At 37.3% G+C, this 16227-nt stretch overlaps 1 protein-coding gene across 1 annotated transcript in view; it reads right to left on the bottom strand.

The window, feature by feature from the left end:
• Nucleotides 1-14075, bottom strand: part of kcnk3a (potassium channel, subfamily K, member 3a) — a 67559-nt gene extending 53484 nt beyond the window's left edge. Inside the window, exons 1-3 of the mRNA XM_037685177.1 lie at nucleotides 14023-14075; nucleotides 11218-11269; nucleotides 11013-11127 (exon numbers count right to left, since the gene is read on the bottom strand). Of these exons, the coding sequence (XP_037541105.1) occupies nucleotides 11013-11127; nucleotides 11218-11269; nucleotides 14023-14075 (220 nt within the window). The remainder of the gene's footprint in view (nucleotides 1-11012; nucleotides 11128-11217; nucleotides 11270-14022) is intronic.
• Between the last annotated feature and the right edge of the window lie 2152 nt (nucleotides 14076-16227).

Raw genomic sequence — 16227 nt, 5'->3', positions numbered from 1 at the left:
TACTGTTTTTCTTATACATTTTATTGTTGGATGTAACTGGGACCCTGCGTACATAATTTCGCTCCACCACATGTACCACATGAGGTGCGAATGACAATAAAGAAACTCTGACTCTGACTCTGATCACCATAGGCCCATCTTCTCTCTGGAGCCCACCGGGACTTTTTTCACCCAGACTTGGACTCAATTGGACCACCTCCAATCCCGCGCTGGCCACATAAAAAGCAACACCCCCCCCCCCCCCCCCCAAAAAAAAAGCGCGATCCCTGAGGGGGGACGCACCGTCGTAGGTCCGGCGCTCCCTCCAGAGCCACTACCACTACCCCGAGCCAGAGAGTTGACCAGAACTGGCAGGATAGGTCCACCGAAACTGAACCAAGTTGCACGGAACTGAGCCGCTACTGTTCTGCAGAGCTGGTTAGTAAAATTTAGTAGCTACATATACAGTACTGTACGTATGTTGTTAACAGGGTCAAATAAAATTTACTGTATTGTTGATGTGGCACAAGTTGTAGCAAGTTATGTCTTTAGCTTTTTATACAAATTAACCAACAATTCTAGGGAGCACAAGCCAGTGTATCTCTTGTGTCTGTCCCAAGCCCGGGTAAATGATGACAGATGTATCAGGAAGGGCATCTGACATAAAACGCTTTTGCCAAAACTAACATGCAAGTTCATCTAAGCCACAGGTGTCAAACTCCAGGCCTCGAGGGCCAGAGTCCTGCAACTTTTATGTGTCTCTGATGCCACACAGCTGAATCAAATAAGGAGGTCATTAACAGGACTTTGGAGAACTTGACTGCACTGAGAAGCTTATTCAGTCATATGATTCAGCTGTGTGCCATCAGAGACACATCTAAAATTGTCACCACTGTCACTCAGTTGTCTTCCTCTGTTCCAGCTCCATCCACTCTCCTCTACTCCCAGTCTTCGTTTAGTCCAGGTGTCTTCTCTCCCTGCCAGTGTATACTAGCTTCTATTCCCACATCCTCTGAGCATCATTGGCTTTCATGTCATGTCTGGGCCTCCTCGTGCCACTTCATGATTTTCTACTCCGTTACTCCTCTAGTAATTTTTTGTAAGTTTTGTGCTGCCTGGTTGGGTTTGCGATTTTGTTCAATGAAAGTCAAGCTTTATTTCATTCAAGCTTCTCAAGTCAGTCAGAGTGCTTAGAGAAAACCTTCACATGCATCACGTGCAAGCTGCAGGATTTGATCCAGCAACCTTCTCGCCGAGAGCTCGACCAGTTAAAAACATTAGTGTGCACAAAATTTATATAGAATAGAATAGAATAGAATAGAATTCAACTTTATTGTCATTGCACATGTCACAGGTACAAAGCAACGAAATGCAGTTTGCATCCATCCAGAAGTGCTTAGCAAGAAAAATAAATTGGTAGATATATATAGTACAATATACAGTAAGTTGCTTTGAATATGCTATAGGTATAAATATATACAGGTTGTGAGTGTACAGACTATGAACAGGTTATAATATGAAAGGGTATAAACAGCTATATAAAGAAGAAAAAAATATATATATAAATAAGTATGTGAGTACTTATGAACAATAGATAGTAGATTATGTGTACAGTTTGTACAGTAGTGGGCTAACGGATGAAAGTGCAGGTGGTAGCAGAGCTTCCAGGACAAAAATAACTGCAGCAGTTTCACCAAAAACACACAAATACGCAAAGCGACCGCAGCCCCCCCCCCCCCCATGTCAGATTTTAAACTCGTTGGCAGGTTCTGAGTTCACAAGGCTGACTTACTGAAGAACACGTTACGTAACAGTGTCATCTGAGGACATCTAGGGGCAGTGCCATGCAGACAGGAGCCATCCCAGGCCCCCAGCTTCCACCCCCACCTCCTCTACTTACCCTGTCAGCATATGAGTGGGGGTGGGGGTGCCCTTCAGCCAACATTTCGTCACACTAGGTTCAGCATGGGCTGTTTATTCCTGCTGGTTTTCATTCAGACTCGTTCAGTTTCCCATTATTTGCTCCGGCTGTGACTCCTCCACTGCTGCTGCTGTCGTTCACTAATGATCCTAAAGACCCTTCCAGTTAGAGGTGGATCTGTTTGTTACAGTAAAGTTGAGTGAAATACACCCATCCAATCATGTAAAAGATTGTAGATATTTGACAAAAGAAAACAAATAGCTGGACTGTTTTAAGGCTTCAGTCAAGACCTTTGGGAAAAAAATATGGTTGAATTGTCCTGCAAGACCCCCTGACCAGACAGTCTTATATAAATATTATCTCTGATATTCAAATATCTTGAGAACAACTGGACATATTTTAATAAAACTCTCAAAAATATATTCATAACCCTGTGGAGATAATCTGATTAAGATGGCCACCACTGCTGGCAAACATAACTTTCTGTAACTCAGTCAAACTGACAGGTATTGAGTTAGAAGTTAGTGTGGTAGTTGCTGAAACCCGTCCATAACGTGTATTCTGAGCACTAACCAAAACTACTGTTTAAAACACTGGCACTTTGCAAAGCAGTGGGTATTGAGCATTTTTTAATAATTCCAGTTTCAATCATAAATCTGAATAAATTAGAGGGGAGGGAAAACTTGAAAGAGTTGAATAGAGGCAGTTCCTAAAGATTATTAAAAACTACTTTATGTTTTTTTGACACAATAGATGTTATTTTGGTGAAGCACAGGACTCAGGCAACAATCTCAGTGCAGTTTGTGAAATTGTCACAAAAAATAATCTAGGATGCAACTTTTTCTTCATTTTTGTGTACAAAAACACATGGACATGTTGTTTTATTGCATTTTATGAACCTAACTTGACCAGAATACATTTAATGGTGATTACATGTTCACTGTCGTCAAACAATTAACATTTACCGTGCCAAAAATGTCATGTGATGTTTATAATTTTGTATTTATGAGACGTAAAATGTGCTTAATCACTACTTTGATAAGATCAAAGTTCATGCTCAATAATTCAGGTAGAAAATCCAACAAAGTTCAGTCAGGTCATCTGGACTTTTTTTTTTTTTCCTCTTGAGACGTTTCGTCCTTCATCCAAAGGACTTCATCAGTCCGAGGAGCCACAACAAACTGATTCCCACAAGCAGCACACTCCCATAGTGGGCAAAGCAGTTCGATGGTGATAAGATGGTTTCTGGGGCCCGCCCTCTCCCCTGTCGACTCCTCTGATGCAGCCAAAGTGGTTCAAAGTCCATCAAAGTGGTGCTGCTTGTGGGACTCAGTTTGTTGTGGCTCCTCGGACTGATGAAGTCCTTTGGATGAAGGACGAAACGTCTCAACAAAAAAAAAAAAGAAGAAGAAAGAAACCATCTAAATGACCTGACTGAACTTTGTTGGATACTTTGATAAGGTTAGAAAATACAAATTTCTGTCAAAGTACTCCACCTGTAAAGCACAATAAACTTTTTTCACTACAGACAATTTTATAACAATATTTTGTTATGTGGTTAATTTGACTTTCCTGAAGAATTTTGTCTTCATTTTGACATATTTGTAATTTAATTAATTCATATTAATAATAACAATAATTAATAATATTCCTTGTGTTTTGTTGTTCAGTTAGCAAAGTAAATTTAATTGATAGCTCTGTCGCTTTTAGGAATTTGCTCTTGATTGTATATTTAATTTGATTTTACACAGTTAAAACAGGTTTCCTTGATAACCATTTATCATTGTTTATCATTTTACTGCTTAAAAGTCAGTTTGAGCCAACAACGTCAAACTTTCTCCAACTGATAGATATAAGCATTTGTCTACATCTATATTACATAACATTTGCAGCCTCTTAGATATTCTTGGCTTTGGAAAAAAATAATACATTTTCCTTTTTTTCAAAACACATTTCTGCCCAAGGTAAAAAAGCACGCCTTGCATGTTTATTCATAAAGTTTAAAGTTGTGTATTTTAACTCACTGAGTCTTCAGTGTCCCAGAAGAATTGCTGGTCGGCTGCATTTGTCATTTTTATGGCAGCATGGGAGACTTTTGGCTGAATCCTGAAATGTTTCGGGGGCTGATGTGCATTTCGCACCAAAGGTGAACGGATGTGCACTCTGTGTTTGTGTTCTGCAGCAGTGAAGACTAATAAAACACGTATTATAGAAAAAAACTGACATGACATCAACGTTCACCTCCATTTTCTTTCAGGGAGAACGTATTTACAGTCACACAGATGTGTATAAGTCTTATAGGACTCCCAGTAAAATACCACTAACTACCATTTAAACACCCACTACTAAATTATCATGGGTTAATCTGCACTTTGTTACTGGTCTGTGTGGACAACTTTCAGAGCCTTGATTTCTGTCTGTACTTGAAATTATTGTTGCCTTGCTTCCACCCATGGCACATCAAGTTCAACATGTTGCTTTTTCCAGTGTCCCTCGGTATTTAGAAGTTGGAATAAGGAAATTTTGTTCATTCTGTTTCTCCCAAAGGAAAAAGTAAAGAGTCAGTCCCGTTCCTGGTTTTAATCTTGACGCACATCAGCGCAAACTTTACGACTTGTGCCGACAGAAAAGACAACCGGACTACATCCAAAACATGATGATTTCAGATGCAAAAAGATGGCCTGGGAAGCTGTTAGGTGTAATTAAACCAAAGGATTAACTCAAAGTAAGAAGTGAAAAGTAAAGTTACATTTTACTCTGCCTCCAGCTAACACGGAAGACCCTTCCACTCTGTCATTTAATGTTCTTTTAATTTTATTCCTGCTTTTCTTTCAGTCCAAAAGTTGTATTAAAATACAAAAAGCTCATCTGATGTTTACAAGTTGAATCAGCTGTGAAAGTTCATTTAAGGACGACGGTACTTCCTCTATACTTGGCGGTTCGACTTTCGCTGACTCACTCTTTCGCGGGTTTTCAACGTAAGATAGTACACGACACACGAGTGTCAAGTTAAATATTACTCACGTGATTGGGACGGTACGGGATAAAAAGTTAACGGGAGTGGACGGGAACCAAGCAATGGGACAAAAAAATACGTATATACTTCAGACAAGCGCCACTGAAGTTTTCTTTCAAGTCAAAAGAACTACACGGCCCAGAAGCCAACAGTGCTTCTGTCCGTTGCTTTCTGCCGAAATCCAAAGAACAGTCATGGAGGGAGCAAACACTAGCGGAGAAACCGATGTGGTAAAAATAGTTTTGCAACGCAAAATCAGATGTAACAATCTATCTGGACGGTTTAGAACAGTCAAGAGTTTAGAACATTGTTAAAACATTGCAACAATGAGAGAAGAGTTCATAAAGCCTTAATATATATATAAATACTAAATAAATAGGCTATAACGTCCCTACTTGGAAGATTTTCACTTATCACGGGGGTGTCTGGAACGTAACCCCCGCGATAAGTGAGGAAATACTGTATTTTTTTTTAATTATAAGGCACATTCAGTGAAACAAGTTAATTTTGACAGATTTTTGAGCGGAGCGTACCACATAAAATCCGTTCGAGGTCAGTAAGCGCTAACAGAATTAATACAGGATTATAAGGCTCACTGTCATTTTTTGAGAAAATTACAGGATTATAAATACAACTTATAATCTGGAAAATATAGTAATGTATTTTCTAAAAGACTAATTCATATTTTTGTGCTTGGCATTAACAAACAGGTAAGAGGACTGAAGCACCCTGTTAGAGCTCAGAGGATGTTTAGCTGAAGTTCTGCAGAGTTGATGGAGTCAGAAATGTTTCTGCTTGCCAAAGCTCATTAGCTGTGGCAGCCATGTTGAATTTGACTGACTCCAAACGTTTACACGAGCTAAACTAATCAACGGTTGCTTTCTGTCGTTTTCACTCGAGTCTGTCCACTGCTTCAGATGAGGTGAGGAAATTCGTCTGAGTGAGGACAAGGTGACTCTTCTTGATCGCAGGTGAGTTTTTGAGATGTTCAGTTATTAGAAAGCAAACATTAAATCAGGAGGCTCTTCTGTAATCCTGGTTAATGGACAGGAGTGTCCATAAAGACAGCCGTATATGTCAGAAGTCGAAGCAATGAATTACAAATACTCACATTACTGTAATTAAGTTGAATTTTTGGGGTACTTGTACTTTTATGAGTATTTCTTTGAAGTGTGTAATTTTACTCATACTTAAGTACAATTTACACCATGTAATCTACTTCGCTACTTTGAAAATCAGAAGTCGCAACTGAGTACGGCCGCAATTTGAATTAATATTCAAACCGTTCATCTGCATCTTTGTAGCCAGTAAGTCTCTCAGATCGTGAATGCGCCAATTACGCAAGACGTAAGCAAAGGACAGCTCTGTAGAGTCGTTTTTAGAGTCTACTCCTCACAGGCAAATGAAGCCGGATAGACTCTGTTCACTTAGAAAACCAGCTCCTGCTGACACTGAACAGAAGGTTCAGAAAATGAAGGGTGACAGAAATGTCAGTTTGAAACACTTAACGGCACTCGCCTGTTGTTAACGGTGTATTTGGAGAAGTAAACTGTTCTATGCCGGTTCAAAACATTTTTTGTCTTTCTTTGAACAAACAAAATTCCTGCTTTATCTACATTTGTTTACAAAATAAATGGCTTTTGTGTAATTTTTCCATATTTTATTGTTCGTCTGAGAAAAGTGCTTTGAATGTTGCTGTTATATACAGTGAATCAAACTGAATGTCTTCATTGACAACACAATAAAACATCAATTGGTTAAAAAGGAATTAATGCTCTGAGTAGTTTTTGAGAAGAGTACTTTGTACTTTTACGTAAGTATTTTTATAACAGAAGTACTTGTACTTGTAACTGAGTACAATTTAAGCTGTGTAACAGTACTTGTACTTGGACATATTTCATAAGAAATTTACAAACGCTAAATCTTACAGGAAGGATGAGCTTCTAACTCATCATCAGTGTATTATTAATAAATCAAGGTTCAGCTGCAACATTCATAAAATTAAATGCATTAATTGATTTTTTAAAAACGTTCTTGTGTATTAAATTAAACTCTTAAATCGACTGTCTTAGTTTGATTGTTATGGAAAATAAACACAAGCAGCAACAAGTAAATGCTAACGTGTGTGTGTATGTGCGCGTGCGTGCGTGCGTGCGTGTGTGTGTGTGTGCGTGTGAGGGGGAGCAACATTAAAGGTCATGTTCTAATGTCCAGCAGGGTTAGGGACAGCTGCGAGGACACACTGCTGAGAGACATCCAGTTTAACACACACATGCACGTACAGACAGGATAACACACACTGACATGCACGTGCATCTTGGCTCAGAACCCAGACACAGAACCTGGTTTACAAGCTGTATGCAGACCAAACACACACAGCAGTTTGTTTCTGTCTCTCTCTCTGGGAGACAAAGAAAAACAAGGAGCGACAATGTTTAACACAAGAAGAAGACAACACAGAGGTCAGAGGTCAACAGCCACATGGTTTCTGTTTTTTCTCCGCAGCTTACAGATGGATTAAAAAAAAAGAACTTCACAAAGCTGAAGTTTGTTAAAGATCTCAGGAATCAGCAGCAAAATGACCTTAAAGCACTGCTTTTATTCAAATTAAACCAATCCTACTGTGAAATATTACAAATATAAAGCAGCTGCTCCATCTTGTGGACGCCTTCATGCAATGATTTCAAATCAATTTTGTTTTTATTAAATTTTAGTGCTGCACTTAATACAAAAAGTAAGAAGACATTACAAAAACATGAGACCTTAAATGAAATGAAAAACTAAAACAGCTGAGAATATAAGAAAAAATAATTTCTACAGCAAATTTGCACAATTAGTGTTTGTGCTTGATTTTTCTTGGCCTCAAGGATCAAGTTCTCTCAAAGGAAACAATAATTAAAAGAAAAGTGCAAGATTTTATTTAAGGTCAAATAAATGTGCGTTATTTTAACTTGCAGACAGGCAGCATTTTGATTTGACTGTTCAGTCCTGCAACAAATGTTCTTCAAAGCTGAGGCTTAGTTTAGTTATTTTTTGAATATGTAAAATAATGAACAAAAAAGTACAACATGAAGAATAATGTCAAAACTTTTTTTTTGTTTTACATATGAGGAGTGGGTAGAAGTATAAACTTATTAAAATTCCAACTCCTTAACCACTTACATTATTTTACATTTATTACATGTATAATCCATATATACTACAACTAAACCCTTATTAAACCCATCAATATAGTATCTATTTAGGTTAACTACAGTAGATCAATAACACCAACACCAAAAATAACTGAATAATATTATATATTATATCCAGCAATAATCATATGTTGGGAATTTGAACAGTTTTATGTTTGGACATTTTCTAAGTTCAATTTTCAAATTATTCCACAGTTTGACTCCACTTACTGATACGCAAAAGTTTTTTCTAGTAGTTCTGACTTTGCATATTTTAAACTGTGATTCCCCCTTAACTTATAAATTTGCTCCTTAGTCTTAAACAGGTTTTGAATGTTTTCCTGTAATTGTTTACTTTTGGATTTGTAAAGAATTAGAACTGTCTGTAGTTTCACTATTTCAATGAACTTTTAATAATTTAGATTTAACAAATAGTGTATTAATGTTTTCTAAATATCCCAATTTATGGATTATTCTTATTGCTCTTTTTTTGTAGCATTGTTAATGCCTGTAGTGTAGTTTTGTAATTATTGCCCCAGATTTCTGTACAATAACTTAAATAAGGTAAGATTAGTGAACAGTAGAAAGGTGGTGTAAAACATTAAAAGACAAAAACTGTGCTCTAAATGTTTTCATAATAGTTTTGAGACAAAAAAAATCTGCAAAAAGATGCTAAAAACTTGTTTTATTGGTCGCCTTGGCGTCATTTAAACACCATGTGACAAAAAGCACAAATGAAAACTAATACTTTAGGTTAGTCCAGGGGTCTGCAACCTGCGGCTCTGGAGCCACACGTGGCTCTTAGGTTCCTCTGCAGCGGCTCTTTCAGGCTTTGGCCAAAACTAAAATAAAACTGAATTTTATTTAAATTATTGCCAACAATGAAAATGCCTAGTTTTAGCACATTCCTGTCGTTTGAAGAATAGTACAAATACAAGGCATAAAACGTGGACTACATAGCAGTTTAGCCACTTTAAGTCAACTCCCAGTCTCACAGCGTGAACTTTCTCTCAAAACCACCAGAATGTTTTGGAATAGACAAGTTGCTGAGAAGGAATATGGTGAATTACTGATAACACTAAGAATAAAACACAAAAAAACAGAGTCAAAGTAAACAAGTGTAGGGGAGACTGGGTATGGTGGTAACACTTTTTTACCATCCCCACCCCTGTCAGCCATTGTTTAGCTATTGTATGAACATAGTGGTTTGAAATTAGCAAGGGGAAAATGCATCGCATTTGGCCTGAGAAACTACAATTCAATGTAACATAGTTCATACGGTTTTATCTGCAATGGTATAATTACTAAACAAAATATAGTCTTTGTTCAAAAATATACTTTCTTACCTCAAAAGCATTTTTTTCTTTATAGAATCTGCGTGCATTTGTTTCAAAGCTTGGCAGTCACCATGCGGGGTCAGGGAGGACTTGGGTAAACGCTGGAATGATCACATGACTCTTATCTTATCCATGATTGGTGGAATTGGTGGTGTTACAACTCTCCCCATGTTACAACCATACCCGGTCTCCCCTATTTATTTTTCTTTAAAAATGTAACTGAATGTCCAACAAACTGGCCTAGTTTTATTCTGTCTTTAACTTTATGCTTTAAGTAGGAAACTTAATTCTTCAACATTTAAGAGAATTCACATCAGCCTGCAGAGTTCAGTGTTTTAATTTTTTTTAATTGTTAAAATTATATTTTTTTCTTTATTTACATGAATCTGGTCTTTTCTTTTGTAATAAAATGTAAAAATATCAATAAATGTTCATCACAGTTAGACATTTTTTTTATTTTATAATATCACCCCACTTGCTGGAAAATCCATCTCCAACAAACTTGTGGCCCATGGGCCACCAGTTGACAGTGCACAGCTGTAGCAGGTTTTACAGCTTCGGACATCGTATTTAGCAAAGTGGCACAAATGGTTCTTTTTATCACAAATGTCGCACACCCCTGGGTTAGAGGGTGAAATTGTAACATTTTCTATTTCTTATATCTGGTTGCTTTTTTTTTGTGGTTCTAATCCCACTGAGATTAAACCTGATTCAGATGAATTTCATCAGACTTCGCTCGAGCCGTGCCTGTAAAACGTTCAGAACTGTCTCGTGCTATTTATGATATTTAGTTAATTGAGTGATTTTACTTTCATAGCTCTGTGCTTGATGTCATAAACTCTTGAGAATATGTTTTAAAAACAGCTAAAGGTTTGTGTTTTGTTAGAATTTGGATTTTTTGTCTGTTATTTTTGCAGTTTACGCTGAAAGAAACTGAACATCTTCAAAACTCGTAGCCACATAAGGATTACCTGAGACTGTTTCTGACGGACCAACACCATGAAGAACCTTCACCCTCGGCTTTTTCTCTTTTGTTACGGACCGTTTGTTCACTTGTCAGATTTCCTTCCTCCCTTTGTTTGAACCTTCCTCCAGCTGTGCTCCTCACCTGCTCCTCCTTTGTTCAGATGCATCTCTGTTTTGCCTCCAGTCCTGTCCTCAGACGCTTTAATCATCGTTTTGCTTCAATAAAGATTCTCCGTGTGGTTTTAATCTGTTCAGTGTACTTCTGTTCAACGCTGTGTAAAATCACATTTTGGGCGAAAAGGAAAGGACACAACCCAAAATGAACCATGAAGAGTTAATATTTTTCTAATTCTCCATCTCAACAGCTTCATAATAATGTTCAGTTTGTTGAAATGTGTTTAATTATCACCTGGCCTGACAGCATTTGTTTGCGAGGGCGCCACTTTGAAATGTTGATTTTAATTTGTCTGGTGTGATGTCATCGAGAATTCAGCCATATGTGTAAAAAGGGGAAACGGCTTGTAATTATTTATTTATATCACACAAGAATGATGCCAGTGAGTTGGAAAAAACGCTGAAACAGGGAAATGTCTCGAGTTCAGAGGGTTTTGTTGACCTGCTGGTCATGCTGGTGCTCAGGCTGGATGGGAAGGTGCAGTAGAACTGGTTCCTCATCTTCCTTCCAGTTTGGGTCTTTGACATCCTCATCCTCATGCTTACCATCAAAATGTCTGCCTGGATATACGACCCGCGCAATGGTTCACCAGACCTGTGACGCTATGCGCAAAAAACTGGCTGACGTCAAGCTGACATTTGTTTGCATACCACAGGACCATGCTGCTGGGAGCTCTGGTAGAACTGGGTCTGAATATCTGTCCTGAAAGGAGAGAGGTATAACAGCTGAGTACATGATCTACTTAAGGTTAAACTAATAAAATAATAATAATAAGAAGAAGAATAAAGGAGGAATCTCCAAGTTTCCCAACTATGCCAAACATTAAATGAAGGGATTTCCCAGTACTCCAACAGCTGGCAGGGATGATCAATTACAAAGGAAAGTAAAAAGATTAGATTTATAAGGGTTATTTCTGAAGACAGCTGTAAAAAACAAAAATATTTAAAGGTTGATTAGGAAGATTATATGCTTTTTAAACTAGTGTGTGGCTTTAAGGGCTCATTTTTTACCAGATCTCATTATTTAAATAATCAATATTTGCACTTTGTCTTTCCTGCAGCTTGCACTCCTTCTGAATCCTTTTGCCACCACGGCTCAGAGATGTTCTCAGAGTCCAGCAGCACCGAACAAAAGCGATAGAACTCAGAACCATATTGAAAGTGGAAAACAGAACATTACTTCTCAAAAGTATCAACACGTTTCTTTTTTCATCATCGTGGTTGGGTCAATCACAGCTGCCAAATGTCTCGTCTTAAACAGGAAGAGAAAAGAAAACAGGTTTATTGTTCTTGCTGAAATCATTTTGGAACTCACAGCATGACTAAAATCTTAAAGGAACCCCATTGGTCTTCTACAATAGAACGTGTTTTGGTTATTGTTGAAACTTCGACATGTGCAAATGATGTTTTGACTCCTCTCTTCTGTTTGGGGCTAGTTTGGTTTATTTTGTGACACATTTTCACAAAAACATAAAGTGTTAACAATATCCACTAATGACTATACTGCAGCAAAGTGTTCATCTATTAAAACAATCAGCTGATACAAACGAGACACTGTGTCAAAATTACAATATTCTTATTGTAAAAACTGCTACGCAGTGGTTTATTATTATTGTCATTATTGCTACTACTAATAATAACAATGATAATATCATTTAGAGTTATTTTGGATCAACTATTTTTTCAAAAACATTATTTTTTTTCTATCTGTCTGTCTGTTCTATTTACCCATGCAAAAATTTCCAGAGCAGTTTATTCTGATATATTTTTTATTTCATTTGGAACATTAAAGCAATACTTTTTAAGGTTCATTGTGACTTTATTGTCATTCGCATCACATGTGGTACATGAGGTGGAGTGTAGAACCACTAGACTAAGGAGCAGCTTCTACCCTGAAGCTGTTAACTCATAAATCCCTAACCAGGATGAACACTGTAAGAAAAAGAAAAATCACTGTAATGCCACTTTAATTGGTGATATGTGACTTATCTGTGCTGCTGATTACCCATGCTGCTGATCTCATGCTGCTGATTTTCTCATGCTGCTGTATTCATTCAGACCCACCTGCTCACCACTGACTCATGTTTGGGCTGCTGTTGTTACGCCGTATCGTTTTACATTATTATAGTGTTTATCGTATATTTTAGCTCTTTTAGCGTACTGTTTGCCGTTTCTTTAGCGTATATCTTAGATCCTTATTTACTGTTTGTTTTATTTTTTCATATTTTGCTATTATTGGGTGTAACTGGGACCCTATGTACGTAATTTTGTTGTACCTCATGTACCACATGTGATGGAAATGACGTCAAATTTGACTTGGACTTGGAACGAAATTGCGTACTTAGGGTCCCAGTTACACCCAAAAATAACAAAAATATAAAGTATAAAAAAGAAACAGTATGTAAATATCTAAGATATATGCTAAACAATAATAAGATAATATATTACGATGTATTAAACAGCAGCCTGAACATGAGTCTGTTGTGAGCAGATGGGTATTAATCTACTCTTTCTATACTCTTTGCGCTTTTGAAAGAATAAATATTTGTACAATTGCAGATGAGTAATAAGATTTTTTTAAAAGCATTGCTATAATTCAGATTTCTTCACAAATGTGATCTAAACACATCTCTTTAGACTCGCTTATCCTTAACTTTGCTGTATGTATTTTATATTCTGTATGTATTTTATATTCTTTATGCATTTTATATTCTTTATGTATTTTATTCCTGTTGATCTTTGTTCTTACTGTAAAGTGTCCTTGGGTGTCATGAAAGGCGCTTTTTAAATAAAAGGATTATTATTATTATTATTATTATTAAACTGACTTTATTTTAAAAAGTTGTAAAAATGAATATAAAAATCTTTTTGGAAGAAAACTATTTCTTCTCACTTCAGAGCGAGAGAAACTCTTATTACATTGTGTAGTAGATTTGTGGGTCGCACAGGCAGAACCTGTCAGAACCGCCATACACACCAGGAGGCCCAGAAAACTAAAGTCCTTTATCCATTCATTTAATATTTGTAAAACAAAGGGGCGAAAGATCCAATCTAAACACAAATTATAATCCAGACTCCACCATAACAACTTGCCCCAACTAAGGCAACCTTTGACAAACACCTTCCTCCAGTGTCCCTGCAACCACAACAACCAACATGCAGGTTAGGGGACTCATAAAACTGTCCACTCCTATAAAACCAAACCCTTCCACCTGAACCTCACCCCAAGCTAACAAATAAAGGTCTACAATAAAGATAAAATGAGTTCCCTCAGCTCGTCCAGCCCGCGAGACCCCTCCCAGGAGTCTGAGCTTGTGACGCCGTCCAACACCCGAGGGAATGACTCAGCTGGGCGACGATGAGTCCTCGTGGATTGGCTCCACACCAGATCAGAGCAGCAACAGGAGCAGAAGCAGGAGCAGCTAAAGCCCAGCCCTGACTGTTTAAAGGAGGCACCCAGCCTCCAGCACCCAGCCACCTTTATAACCGTCTTCGTCACCGGCAGCCATGACTGTGAACGACACCCTCCCTCAAAGGGCGCTGCCACAGCCACTGGAGGTTCTCCTCTCTGTTGATTCAGTGTTCGCTCAGCTGCTCCTCTGATTGCACACACCGGTCCCTCAGTCTGTTTGCCTCCTCTGATGAGTCGGAGGAGGCCCAACACATCACACCAGATTCATTACACACAGAGTGAAATTTAGATGATTATGTCTTACAGGTAATGAAAAACCACATTTCAGTGTCAGAAATTTAGAAAATTGTGAAAAGGTTCAATGTTGCAAACTCATCAGCTAATTAACTCCAAGACATGAGATATGAATGTTGCATTCCTCAAGTCAAGCCACTCGTGAACCAGAGATTACATCAAAAATGGAGGAGGCTTCACTTAGGACTTCAGGCAACGTGGATTCTGGTCCTCTCCACTCTTCCTCCAGACTTTGGGACTTTAATTTTAGACGTGCACATTTACTTAAATCTGAAAAGAGGGCATTGGACCATGGAGCAACAGTCCAGTTCTTTTACTCCTCAGCAGGTAAGACGCTTCTGACGTTGTCTCTGGTTCTGGAGTGGCTTGACTTGAGGAATGAGACATTTGTAGCTCGTGTCCAGGATTCGTTTGTGCTTAGCATGAGTTTCCAATACGGAACTTTATCACAATATTCTAATTTTCTGAGACACTGAGTTTTAGTTTTTCATTATCTGTAATAATCAAAATTACAAGAAATAAAGTCTTGAGATACAGTATTTCACTCCGTGTACTGAATCTATATATGAGTTTTACTTTCTGAAGTGATTGACAAAATGTGTTGAACTTTTGTGTTGATATTCTAATTTTTTTAATGTAGTTGTATTTGATTTGTATCAGATTCTGTCCACCAATCTGACTTTTCTGTACTTTTAAACACTAAAGCTAATAAGAATCCTTTTGACACTTGTGTCTTTAGATCTTTACACCCCTATATATTTTTCCATTGCACTTTTATTTTGGCAGAAATATTCAAAAAGTTCTGCGGGACATGGTCCCCGGATGCACTGAGAGCAACACATCACTACTATTTGTGCTATTTATGATGTAAATAACATCAGAATTGGATGTAAATAACTAATGCTGACAGCAGGTTTATAAAACAGTGTTCAAAAATGTTGAAGTTTAGAGTTAAGTTTGTATCGATCTGGTTTGGTCTGCTGTTAGACGTTAACTTTGTTTTTACAAACTGCGGCCCTTCAACAAGCTCTACAACAGATAAAATGTATATTTTATATTTATTTATACAAACTCACTTCAAAGTGAACAAACTATTGGTTCAAGTAGTTTTTTTAATATATTTTTTTAATTATTGTGCATCTTTTCCCTTTGCATTTCATTATAATGTGCACTGTGGGGTGTATAATAATATTTAAAAAAATACATCCATCTATTATGTGGGATGGCTGTGGTGTAGAGGTAGGGGAGCCCACTTGAGGCTGCAATGTCACTGGTTTGACTCCCGCCATACCATATGGCATGGTGAATAAGTCACCTATTCCCTCACAGCTCTCCGGTATACTTCCATAGCTGCCTGCTGCTCCTCTTGTGTCTCACATGAGATGCATTAAATGCAATGTTTTTTTTCTCTCACAATGACAACAATGCATAGCACTTTCACTATCTATCTATCTATCTATCTATCTATCTATCTATCTATCTATCTATCTATCTATCTATCTATCTATCTATCTATCTATCTATATATATATATATATATATATATATATATATATATATATATATTCAATATCTGCTTCTCTGAGATTACTGCTGAAAACTAATTGTAAGAAAATATATATTTTAAACATGACAATAAACAAACAACACTACAAAAAAAAAAAAACTACAAAAGGTTGTATAAAAATTTTAAAGTGTAACATTTAATTTTGGGTGGATTCAAATTTTATACTGTATTGTAGACTGACAAAAAGTTAAATGAGTTTCAGCTACTTGACAGAAAAACTACCAGATCTTGGGAGCTGTATGTTTACATTTGACCACCAGAGGGCGACAAAAGCCGCACTCCTGTATTTCTGTCTGTAGTTTGTAGACACTTTTACTGCTTTAGTCTTGTCTTACAGCTAACAATCATGAAGTTCTTAGCTTCTTTTTGCCATTTCCTAATGTAGAAA

Source organism: Nematolebias whitei, chromosome 12, assembly GCF_014905685.2.
Source record: "Nematolebias whitei isolate Nwh7 chromosome 12, NemWhi1, whole genome shotgun sequence".
NCBI lineage: Eukaryota > Metazoa > Chordata > Actinopteri > Cyprinodontiformes > Rivulidae > Nematolebias > Nematolebias whitei.
The sequence above is the reverse complement of the archived record's forward strand: the minus strand, read 5'-3'. Positions and strand labels throughout refer to the sequence as shown.